Below are 13045 nucleotides of genomic sequence, written 5' to 3' on the forward strand. Positions count from 1 at the left end.
CAGAGAATTAGGCCAAGAGATAAAGGCAGCAGGCTCTTCATTTTCTTGTATGTTCTTTAATTGGTACATACTTCCCCAACTTTTCTTCTAATAACTACTTAACAACTTTCATGGAAAACAAAAAGCCAGTGAGACTGGAATACACATTTTAGATCTAGGGAAGATAGTTCAGAGAACAGGTTCTTTTTGTCTCCCACTTAAACTAAATTTTATAGATGAGTATTAGTTTGTAAATTACCAGTATTACCTTAATTGATTTGAACAGACTGCCAGAGTCACTAGATAGAATGTGAGAAACAGACTTAGGTAATTGTTGAAGTCCTGTGTGTCCTGCTCTTGGATCCCAAGTATGGTATGGACATATTTGTATTAAATTTAGTTTACTCTTTAACTAGAACCATGCTTCATCCCACTGCTTTTATAAAATGGTAGGAGAATTCTGAGGAGTTGGTGTTCTGCTGAAAACAACCAAGGATTTTGGTTAGCACAAGGTGTGCAATGATTTGGAGTTTTGGAACGAAGCCATCAGCTGCCCGTAATTAATAGGACCTTGGAATGTTCCATCTGGAAGTTATCTTAGGGGTAATGAGTGGTGCATCAGAGGTTCTCAGCCATGGAGGGAATTTAGCCCAAGTACATGGGCAGGAGGATATTGCACTAAGCCCATTATAGAATAAAGTGCAAAATTAAAATGTTAAGACAGGCCATCAGATGTCAAGGACATGTGCTTACTGCCTGTAGCGCTGGGCCACCCCTGACCCTGGACTAAGTAAGTTCACTCATCCTTGCTTTTAGTATCCTATCAGTGGAGGATGAAAAGTTGAACCTTTCCTTTTACTGACTGAGAAATAAGGCCCAGAGAGGTTAAGGATCCTACCTGCCTTGCATAGGAAGTTACCTTGCATAATGGGAACTGCAACCCATGTCCCCCTAGTCTTACTACTATTTAACAGGTATTTAAGTACTATATTCTTCATATCCAAAATTGTGTTTCATATGAAGGTTTTCAGTGACACTCTTTGGATTAGAGAGTACCTCAACATTGGCTAATGGCTTATTGGAAAAATGACCTGTGAAAGACCAGTCTTGTGATAATTTCAGTGAGGCTGGTCATTCAGAAGCTAGTTGTGTGGAAGGCTGGCTGGCTACTTCCACACACAGAAGCCCAGCTGAAGTGCATGGGACCAGCAGGCCAGGGAGGGGGAGGGGGAATTGCAAATATGTTTCAGGCCAGGGCCGCAGCAAGAGCAGCAGAAGGGTATCTCTTCTGGTAGAGCTCATTAGCACCAAGGATAGTGGTTTTCTTGTTATTTATGCACATGTAATGACTCTCGTCTCTATTGGCCACTTTTGTGACCTCTTAACAACACCTAGCATGGATAGAGTTGTAAATGACACCCTCTTAATACTTGCTGAATTAAACTTGTTCATAAAGTATATGGGATTGTATATGTATGGGTGTATATATACACATCTGTGCTGAATTTTAACATTAGTACTCTTTTATGGCAGGGGAAATAGAGCTCAGCTAACCAAATTCTTCTGTTGACATAGAACTCCCCTGTACAAGGACAGTTTGCTGTATATATCATGTTTTCATTTAAATGCGAATGGTGCTACCTCACTGATTTAATCCATGTACCAGCTCATTAATAGGATGAAATGTTTTGACAGAAGAGATTCCCTGAGAAAAGTTGATCAATCATGCAGGACTCTATAGAACATGGAGTCATATTAATAATAATACCAGGAAAGAATTTTTTCATCTATCCGGTCTTTAGAATTCACTTGGGACTGGGACATTATTGTGGATTTGGGGGGAAATGTGGTCTGGTGCTATGGTTGCATAAATGAAGAATAATTTTGAGGTTTAGACTATGACTTAGAAATTCATGATTTTTTTTTAAGAGTAGGTACATATAGTTGAATGGAACAAATATTTGCCACAGCAATGAACCTCCTGAAAGTGGGATGTGCAGAGGGGTTGCAGCTAACAGAAAGGGACAGCGGCACACAGTGTAACCAGTGCTGGCACTGCAGTGTCTTGAGTGTGGGGTGAAGCTGAGAACAGTGGTGAAGAAGGGGGAAAAGCCCTTCCTTATAAAAAGACTGCTTTCTCTTTTCACTCAATAGTTCAGTGTTTATAAAAAGTGCCCCCACATGACTTTGTACTCTTTTGAGAAGTTTTATTTAAAATTGTTTTGCAAACTCAAACTGGTTATTCCTACTCTTATGAAAGAATAAAGGAGAGTGAGAAGTAATATGTATTAAGCTCTGGAGTTTTCCCAGCTAAGCATGGAGCTCACACTGTTTTACTTAGTCTTCACAAGAGGGTCCTGAGACATAGCTTTCATCCTGTAAGTACACCGGCCCTGGGGCTTTACCAGTTTACCAAATAGTTCTTTCCTCAGACCAAACCTGCAGTCCTCTCTGCAGTCTGTGATCCTTTGACACACACCTCCTTTCCATGCACACCGTCAGGACCGGCATGAGCCCGTCCCAGGTGCTGTTCTGGTTCAGCCCAGGAGGCTTTTGGTCTCCTGCACGCACCTTGCAAGACCCACATGAAGCTCGCTCCTTAACCCTTCCCTCAAACTTGCTGGTGCATTGAACTTGCCACAGCCGAAGCCTTACTCAGTTTCACAGAAATGGGCGGTAATACAGATTGCAGTCCCCTGCCAAGTTTTTATAATAGAAATTTCACAGTTTGCCCCAAAACCCGGAAAGAACAATGAGCACCTGCACCTAGATTCACCAGTTGTTAGCACTTCACTGTCCCCTCTCCACTTCTCTTTCCTCCTTCCCTCTCCTCCTCTCTCTACACAAATGTATTGCATATTTCCAAGATTTTTGGCTGAACCGAGGTTGACATAATCTGAAGTTCTAAATTCTAATTGCTTTTTAGTATTTTTCTGAAAGTACATTATAGACATTATATTTTACTTCTTTTGTGTCTTTTAATCCAGATAACCCCCCACCTCTCTCCCTTGTTCCTTTTTTTAAATAGCCCCCCCCACCTTTTTTTTTTTCCTTTCTTTCTCTCTTTTTCTTAACCATAACTCTTGGTTTGATTCCCTGACTTTGCCATTTGCCATTTAAACTATGAGGTGTGACCATTTGTAGAAATTCAAGTCATGCTGTATGGGACTATCTTCAAACACTTGGTCATTGGAGATCATTCCTCCTGCTTGCCGTGCCCCTTTTCAGATTGCCCTTGCAGGGACGATACCTCAGTTAACAAACAGTGCCACTCCCTGTGCCTGTGTTAGAAGACAAGACAGCTACACTTTGCGATCGTTCTTCATGGTGCCTCAGCACATCCATGGCGGGAGTGCGATAATGGTGTTAGGAGAACCCTGCCATATCCGAGTTCACTGTTGACACTATATGGATAGAATTTGGTATTTAATATGAAATCTGAACAGGGTAATTTGAGGCAGCACAATGCACCTATTAAACTGCAGAGCCAGGAAGTAACTTCGTCTGTGGAAGGAGGGTTTGCAGCAGGGGAATACCACTTCTTTTGCTAAAATGATTTTGAATTTCCAAATACCCAAATTAAACACATAAGAGATTGTACTTTTCTTCATGTATGTCTGTGATGTTGTTACATAGCAGTCAATTTTCATCAAAATATAAATATCTAAGTCACGATTTCTCCTTTTCAATTTTCTTCATCTAGAAGGAGCTGGCAAACAACCCTGACTGTCCTCAGATGTGTGCTTATAAGCTGGTGACCATCAAATTCAAGTGGTGGGGACTCCAAAGCAAAGTAGAAAACTTCATTCAGAAGGTAAAGGGCTGTTCAAAATGCAGTGACTTAAATTAGGTAGCTGTTAATGGGGTATTTTCTGTTAGCACTGCTTTTTCTCACTTATGAGGTAAAAATTATTGCCTCTCTATAATTCCTCTCGTGTTTCTTTTATTCTCCCTAGAAACAGCAAAGACAGATGCCAGCAGGTTTTAAGGGGCTTTCTTTGGGGAAGAGCATAGGAGTTTTTTGTTCCAAGTGCTTTCCCAGTGGTTTGCCCAGCTGTTCTGCAGACAATGCTTTCTGCATACCGTATGTCCCCAGTGGGACCTACTGTCCTTGCATTGGCTGGAGGGAGAGGCCAGGCCTTCCCTGGTGAGGAGCTCCTTTGTCCTAGCTCAGCTGGGCCCCCACTCACACCCCAACCCGAATCTCTCTCTTGACACACTTTTTTTACATACTTGGCACTTTCTCATGGGATGTTTTCTTAAGAGGTCCTTACTGGGAATAGTTCCCCTTTGAACCTAGGGTGATAGAATCTGAGGGTCCAAATTCTGATTACCTCTTTTTTGTGTCTTCTTTATTAAAGTGAGAGTAACATGGACAATTTGATCTAGAAAGAGGGGAGAATTGGAGCTCTGTAAATACGTACACATGTTGAAAACACATAGGGAATATGAAAAGTTTCTTCGGTGTCTACTTTTCCTGTAGTGTAGTATATTTTTTCTGTTACCATTATTAAGAAACCCCTGGTATACCTCTGAACCCACAACTGCTCATGTTTGTTCCACCATAACTTTTCTACTGTTAAGCTGGAACTGCTCTGACATTTTTTTTTTTTTTTTTAGAAGGGTCCTAATGTGCTGGAAACTGTGATTACTCTTGGGCCTGCTTACAGCTGGCCCACGATAGGCACTCTATAAATGTTGGCTTCCGTCCTTCCTCTTGGATCACAGTAATAGATTAACAATCTAGTTCGTCACACGTGTAATTGATGAAGTCCCTTCTGTTCGTGGAAAAAAATTATATAGTTGAAGATTATCCAAAAGTATTAAAGTACTCACTGTTCAGTGCATTTTTTCTCTTCTTGGGAAAATTTTGTAAAATTTAAATAATGCAGCAATTAAAACCACATTATATACCTGGTTGTGTGTGTGTGTGTGTGTGTGTGTAACATGGGAGTATAAAAATTAATGGAGAGTGCTTAATAATTCTGTTTTTAAAGATTTTATTTATTTGAGAGAGAATGAGAGAGGGAGAGAGAAAGCATGAGAGGTGGAAGGGTGCAGAGGGAGAAGCAGACCCCTGCTGAGCAAGGAGCTTGATGCGGGGCTCAATCCGGAACTCCAGGATCATGACCTGAGCTGAGGGCAGTCACTGAACCAACTGAGCCACCCATGCGCCCCTGTGTGTAATAATTCTTGATTTAGATAAACATCTTATTCCAAAGAACCAGGATTCTTTAGTTTCAGTACACATTATAGTCTACCTCATAGTATTTCTTTGCATTGCAGAGAAGAATGACCATGTATAGTCTTATAGTAGAAGGAATCGAGTTGACCTTTGGTCACTGAGATATAGAAAAAGGTAAAAATAGGTCAGGTCTAGCAGGAGTTGATGTGGGATCAGAATGTGCACACCATGGTTTTTTCAGTTCTTGATAAATTGTGCTGCCTTTGCAAGGAAGGATTGTTTCACATTTCACAGGGAGATTTTTCTTTTTCATTTGTTTTACAAAATGGTAATGGGATGGAACTAAAGATTTCTACTAGTCAACAAAGTGGTCTTTTCAAACCAGGTGTATGGAGGTTGCATGGGTTAATTGGGACATAAAAGTTAGTATGTTAACGATCTTAGATTTTTGCTGTCTTACACTACTTTTCTTTTTTTTTTAAAGCAAGAGAAAAGAATATTTACAAACTTTCATCGCCAGCTTTTTTGTTGGATTGACAAGTGGATTGATTTGACAATGGAAGACATTAGGAGAATGGAGGATGAAACTCAGAAAGAACTAGAAACAGTAAGACTTCCCTTGTTTGTGGAAATTCTCTCATTTCCCCTTTCTAAAACTGTGTGCGTGCTGAGTAAGTGTAGACTTAGGATTAAGAAGAATGTCATTAAAAGCTGTTTTTTAATATTTACCCTCATCAAAATCAGTTTTCTTAGACACTAACATCCCTCGCATGTACTTATTTCTCTTTTCTTGAGCATCTTCCGTGAAAGTAGACTAGAGCTTTATTGATCTAGAGTTGGTTACCCGTAAAGTGGTTCTGTATTCTTTGTCATGCATTAGCTCTCTCTTATGGTTCATAGTCCTTTTAGGCACTCACTTTATCAGACCAAGTTGCCTTTGGCTCCTATCACTGAAAGTTACTGATGTTAGCACATTAAGTCGTACTTCCCTCTTTCTATGGAAAAGATAAGCCTGGCCATATTGTCCCAGATGCCAGAAATGCCTCCTTCCCTGCAGCTAGCACTGAATCCTTAGCTCTTCATAAGCTTTAGGCCGAAATTGAGGTGATGCTTGGGCTGGAGGTCAGCATGCCATGTTTCACAGTTAAAACCTGCCCTAGCTTCGGCCCACCACCAATGAGCAGGGTAGGCCCTATGTCCTGTGAGCGCCCCCTTTCTGCCAGGGTTAGATTCTTCCCACTTCATCTTAGAAGTGTCTGGTTTTGCTTTTGCTCTGAGCTGCACTGCTTTTCAGTTGAAAGTAAGGCCCTTCTGGGGGGAAGTGAACCCAAGGAATGTCCGGGATAGGCTAGTGGTTTCCATGCAGTCATCCAGAGTCCCGCCAGCAGTCCCAGTTTTGGAAGCCCTGCAGACGGAGTGTTTGACAAACGCCTGTGTGTGAGGCAGGACCCCCACTTAATCACAGGAGAATGGCAGCAAATCAGGTTCTTTGGCACAAAAGGCAATCTATTTGTCTGGCACACAGCATTATAAAGAATCTGTGTTTAAAATTGCTTACTTTTGGTGATTACAGCAGATCTGCTTCTAATTAGCTTTATACAAACCTTCTGAGAGGACTAGGACATATTTTCTTTATAAGGCAATAAAATGTTTTAACCTTATCTTATGCAGAAAGTAAACTTTCGGCAGTCTCCAACTTATGAATGGATTTTGTTCCAAAGTTTTAAGTTGACTTTTTGGAATTTGGGATATGTTTTACCATGGAGACAACATTATAAATTGGAGTTCGGTTTCTAGGCCAGACAATAGAAGCCTCTTTGACCTCCATTTCTCATACTAATAGTATGACTCTGAGTTCTGGATCGCAGGAGTAGAGCGATAGAATGGCAAGCATGGAGGGCTCTCCCTCATCCCCTTAGTTTTAGGCTGGCCGCTAATATTTAAACCAGCAAGAGTAAGTCATGGATACTTCCTTTTTCCCCTTGTCCGTCTCCCATTTCTGTCTCTCCTTTTTCAAGAGTCCAGTGCTTCCCTAAGAAGCACCCCTTCTCCTACCCAGTTTTAGTCCCTTTTCCCTTGTCTTGCCTGATTCTGCTCCCTCTAGGTGCTTCAGGCTCCAGAGATACCTGTCAGCTGTCCCCAGCCCCTCTGAGCAGCTAGGGGCATGGTGACCATGCTCATTCCTACTACATTCATGGCATAGCCTTGGTATCTTCAAAAAGGATTTGCCAGTGTTGAGATAAAACAAAACATACTTATTTTTCTTGGTTTGAACTCTCAAAGAGGAGTTTTGGTTTTGGTTTTGATTTTTTTTTTTAATATGTTATTTATTTTGAGAGAGAGTGAGCATGAGTACAGAGGGAGAGGGAGAAACAGACCCCTGCTGAGAAGGGAGCCCATTGTGGAGCTTGATCCCAGGACTCTGGACTCATGACCTGAGCCAAAGGCAGATGCTCAACGGACTGAGCCCTGTAGGCGCCCCTGGTTTTGAGTTTTGCTCTGAGAGGACTGTCCATAGCATGAGGAAAAGAGGTCATGGTTGGAGGGTGAGGGATGAAACCCTCCCCAGTTGGAACTGAGTCCTACCTACCTCTGGACCTCTCAGACAGATCTCTTCCTTCAGAAGGGCATCCTTACTTGCCTCCCGAGTTCCCAGTTTCAGGACACAGAGCATTCCCAGTGTGAACACAGTGAGTGCCCTGATGAGGTGGGGACGCTTGCTCCCGTCTCTTGACGTGGGCCTGCAGGCTCAACTCTGCTTCTTCATGCAGGTCTGTAATGTAGACCAAGTAGTTACACAGAAGCCCGGTTTATTAGAAGATACCATTGTTGTGCCTGCCTGGCTCAGCCCGACTGATTCCCACATGAAAATCGTAGAAATCTTTTGTTGGTTCAGGGTTTGGGGGTATGTGTCAGTTTCTTTTAAGTATTTCCAAAACATTTTAAGGCAATATCAGCATTCTTTGCTGATCATCATAACGTAAAATGCACTTAAGTTACTTTGCTCTGGGTCATTGGGGAGTGCTTTATTCCACATTCACGTTGCTGCTGCTTTGAGCCTTGACAGTTGGTTTGTGAGCATCTTCAGACTCTGGGCAGTAGCATGCCTGCAGGCCACAGCACCCTACCCAGAAAGCACCTGCCTCATGACGGGGTCTTAACATTTCCAAGTCTTCGCCACCAGAAGTTTCCCCTTTTTCTTGAGGTCCTGTTTCCCTGAGACCTGATGAGAGAGTTTGATACATTGTATTCTCTTCTTAATTCACAAATATTTTAAGACTTGGATTTCGTTCATAAGGGTTTTGGCTCTGGAGAAAAGGAACAGTATCTTGAGACCTTGGGCATGACAGGAATGTCCCTTCCTGGAATCCTAAAGAGAAATATGGGTTTAAGGCTCAGCTGCTAAAGAAGTACCGAGGGTAAACTTAACTGCCTGTTTGTTCACAACTGGCACTTCTGGGGGGGCGGGGAGAAGTGTTGAGGTTTAGAAGTGTGTTTATTACATCTATTCCTTTTTCTGTCCATTCTTTTCTGATTTTCTCATTGAGATTTTTGGAATTGTCTGTGGTCTACTATACGAATGCCTGTTCTTTCTGAGGCATCCTTATGTCTTTTGTTTTTTCGTACATTGTTCCTATGCTCGCTTGTTCTTCCTTTTGTCCTCCCTCTTTTAAATAAACTTCCCATGAAGAACTCCTCTCAGGGACTCTAGTCTCGGAAGTAGCAGAGGTGGCTACACCTCGTGTCTTCTTCTCTGGTCCAGGGACTATGAGAATCTGAATCAGACTGTCAGGGCATTTTCTCACATTATATTAGTGAACAACAGTTCATTTACCCTTGGCTGTCTTTGATAATTTCATACCATCTGCAGGCTTTTGTTTCCTGGATTCAAAAATAGATACACATTTTTTTGTGTTGTTGTAAGAAAAGCCTTTTGCAGGATTTAGATAGCCAACATTACGAGAGGGGCTTCAGAACTTCATTCTCAGTGTGTATGTGGTGTTATGAACAGGCAGCAGTTATTCACAATCTTTCCTAGATCCTTTCTTCTGCCTTCGCTTACTAACCCAATTTAGAGTCTGTGATTTCAGCAGCTCATGATTTTATTTTACGTTTAGATGCGTAAGAAGGGTTCCGTCCGAGGCACGTCGGCTGCTGATGTCTAGATGAGTTCCCTGTAGGGTCAGAGACAATATCAAACTGTGTAAGTGAAGACCCGGTAAAAAGAATGTTTAAAAACCAGTACCTTGTTGGTAATGGATAGTTAACTTGCTGAGCAGAGACTAAGTATTAAATGTGGTTTAATTTTTAGAATTTAAAGAGATAACATATTTTAGAGATTGATATGGAACGCTGAAGTTACTTAGAGTTTTATTCTGTGGAACAGGTTGAATATAGTAATCTCCAGTTAGTGCTTAGTGTTAGGGCCAGAAACCAACTGTCAGGCATACTCATTCATCACGTAGTGTTGTCCTGGAAGCCAGCTGATTCTTCATTGATGGCCAGTTAATTGACCTATTTCTCAGTAGGACCATATGTGGTTAGTAAGGAAATACATAAAAGCATTCTAAACCAAACAGAGCTCCTTCGTCCCATATCAGAAGAGATCCCATACCAGAATCACCTTAGTGATTCATTGTAGTTGAAATTTTTTCTGAACATCTCAACGTTTTCCTTCATGTTGAATCTTCAGTTACCTTTACAGTTAACTTTAATATGTATAAATATGCTTTGGTTTTCACAATAATATAAAACATTTCTCTGGCTTCATTTCCCTAACATAAATTTATATGCTCAGATAAGAGATAGTCCTTGAGGGGAAACAGGAAAGCAGCATGAGTAAACACAAAGGGACAGTCCACTGCCACCAGTTGTTACTGTTGAGCTACAGTGTTTATTGAGGAAAAGCACAAGACAAAAAACCACTCTCCTCCCTCACTGTGGTTCTTTGGTGCTCCTTACGTGTGCTACCTGCTCTTTAGTTATCGAATTATCAAACACACGAGAATTGAAGTGTTCAGTTGTGAACACAAGTAGTTGTACAAATGAGAATAAAGGAACTCTGCCAGGATTCCTCCAGAGCCCTGTCTTTAAATACAGTGTTCATTTAGAAAAAAAAAAAATTGTTACTTTTGTTAAGTTCTCCTAAGTTCTACTTCCAGTGTATTTTCTCCCTGATGAAACAAAATGTTATGTCACAGTGAGACCAAAATCTTCAAGAGATTAAATTTTTTAAAGTAGTAATTGAGGTACATTTTCTGCCAAAAGTTTTGCCCCGTTGAGGATTTTTTTTTCTTTTTCTGGAGATGTATGTGACACAATAACATTTTTTGAGTGTCTCTGTGTTTTAACATATTGCCCTGTCTTTCGCTTTTTTTACAGTTACGTAATCAAGGTCAAGTGAGGGGAACAAGTGCAGCCAGTGATGAGTGAAGAAGAATCTGACCAGTATCTTGCAGTGTTGATGTTTCCCAGACGTGTGCTTGTGATGATGTACTCACTTGCACAGGTTCCCAACCACGTGTGTATATATGTTTGTGTGTGTATAAATCTGTAGCTGTATATAAAACGCATGTAGAGCTACAGATCAAGATACACACACTTGTGTATATATGTACATACAAACATACTGAAAGGATTAGTACAATTTCTCCAAAGTACTGTACCTATCTTCAGCAAGAATGCAAAAGAAAATATTTTCAATATATATACCTGGAACAGATTTTAATAATTATCAGAGTAATACCATTAATGGACAAATTGACTGCAATGTAATACTAGCTGGTATGTTTCATAAATGTCAAATTGTGGACCAATATATATAGCCTTTTATTACTTTTCTGTTCTTTTAAATCAGCCTCTTACAAATTTTTATTTTAGTCCCATGAGCAACAGACTCCCACAGAAAAATGTATTCAAAATCTTTTGGTATTCCAATGAATCTGGAATGTAAACTTTGAATGTATTTATAACGATTTATTTCGGGATGGTTATTATCTTAAATTCAAATTGGACAGTGTCTATTAGTAAGGAGTATAGTTACCGGCCAATTTTTACTTGTTTGCCCTGAGGGGGAAAAAATCCTTAAAAAAAAATTCTGGTTTTTATTGGATTTTTGTATTTTAAATTTCAAGTATTTTTCTACATCAAACGTAACAAAAATAGAGTTGACGGTTTGTGATTTATAATAAACACTATATAATTTTCAGGCTCCTGTTAGGCAAACAAAGAAATTGATGAAGAAATGAATAGCATCATAGGCTGTAGGAAACTTGGAAGTAGAGCACTTCCATGGAGTCTTGTTTCTGAAATGACTGTTTTCTGAAATTAGAGCTTGGAAACTATGCAAATGATCTAGATTCCTCACAGCTGACACACTAGAATACAGATAGTGATGACGGTTTTTTGTTTTTTGTTTTGTTGTTTTTTTTTTCTCTTTTCATATTGAAAATACACCCTGAGGGGAGGCACTGCCTTTGAGATGGTGGGTAGTGGAATTTCGCCTTTGAGAAAGTGGATCAGAGGCAGGATCAGAGGCAGCTGCAGGCTGGTCTCCTTGCGTGGGAGGTCACCCTGAGGGGCCAGTGCTCTGCCGCCCACGCCCATGGGGAGGTGCTCTCTACTAGGATGCCATTGGAACCTGTCATGAGTAAGCGTCACGAGCGTGCGGGTTAGCAGCGGCTGCCACCTTGTCCTTCCTTCTTTAAGAAAGGAGCCATAGCTAGGTAAGATTTTTATCAGCTTTTTCTGTCCAGATCCAGTTTTTCTCCTGTCAGTCGTGGAAGCTTGACTAGAATGATATTGTTGAAGCCTTCCGGTCACAAACTGTCTCCTTTAACCTTTCGTCCCTCCTGCCACACGCTGGTCCCTGTAGTCCTATCACATTTGTAATCTGATTTGCTGACAGTGCTGCCCACCCTGCTCCCTGTTTTCCCACACGCCCTGTGTCCCCACCGCTGTGGTGGCCGCGAGTCAGATGAGGGTGTTGAGGATCACTGCCGCACCGCGATGCCGTTAGCCTTGGCTCCGAGCCCCACATCGCATATGTCCCCTGTGTACTCAGGATCAAGACTGATGTTTACTCTCTGGGCACTGTTGTAAGATAGGTGTTGTCAAAGCATAATCATTGTCTGCAAAGTGTTTGGTGCAAGGAAGATTATTGCTAATTTTGTGAAATAAAGAATCTCGCCCTCTCCTTTTAATGGACTAAACTCTCACTGGCGTCTGTAGCATTGTTGGGAGCTTGGGCGCACATGGAAATCCATGCCCAGTGCACGGATTCTAATGTTTTCCTAACAACTGTGGAGATTTGAGGGAATGCGTGGTGAATGTAAAATATCTAGTTTACTTGGCAGTCTCTTGTGTAAATTACAGTAAAACAAAGTAAATGAAATTGAAACAAAAAATAAATTTGATCACAAAATGCCACTTGTGTGCTTGAGTGGTTGTTTCCCTAGTGCCACGTCTGGTTCAGCACACTGCGGACCACTTCTCTGCCTCTCTCTCAAGACGATTTTTGTGCAGCCCTGACGTTCTGGGAAAAATAAAGGAAAAACATGGTTTTTAAAAAATTTTCACTGCAAACTCTTACTCTCGAAATGTGCCTATGCTACACTAACCCGTTACATTTGTTTTCTTAGATAATATTCTGCTATTAAAAGCTAAGGAGAAAACTAAAGAAGGGTTATTATGTCTTAGTGGTCTCAGAGGTTTTTTAAAAATTATGTTTCCAGGGGAAAAATAAGGAAAGCCCATAGTATTTCTAGAAGCACTCAGGATTTTGTTATCAGCTTCTGATTGTTTCAAGATGGTGACTTTTGGTTTGGTTGGGGCGGCGTTTCACCTCTCCGAGACGTCGTGGTTTCCACTCCTTGTTTCAAG

General features: G+C 41.1%; 1 protein-coding gene across 2 annotated transcripts in view; it reads left to right on the forward strand.

The window, feature by feature from the left end:
• The window catches only part of PITPNB (phosphatidylinositol transfer protein beta), a 63850-nt gene extending 51258 nt beyond the window's left edge, over positions 1-12592 (forward strand). Inside the window, exons 9-12 of one of the 2 annotated variants that reach the window (XM_082698172.1) lie at positions 3683-3793; positions 5649-5771; positions 9283-9368; positions 10547-12592. In XM_082698172.1, the coding sequence (XP_082554298.1) occupies positions 3683-3793; positions 5649-5771; positions 9283-9330 (282 nt within the window). In that variant the 3' untranslated portion in view covers positions 9331-9368; positions 10547-12592. The remainder of the gene's footprint in view (positions 1-3682; positions 3794-5648; positions 5772-9282; positions 9369-10546) is intronic. The other variant, XM_082698171.1, reaches the window with a different exon arrangement.
• Positions 12593-13045: the final 453 nt, after the last annotated feature.

Source organism: Mustela nivalis, assembly GCF_964662115.1.
Source record: "Mustela nivalis genome assembly, chromosome: 14".
Classification (NCBI taxonomy): domain Eukaryota; kingdom Metazoa; phylum Chordata; class Mammalia; order Carnivora; family Mustelidae; genus Mustela; species Mustela nivalis.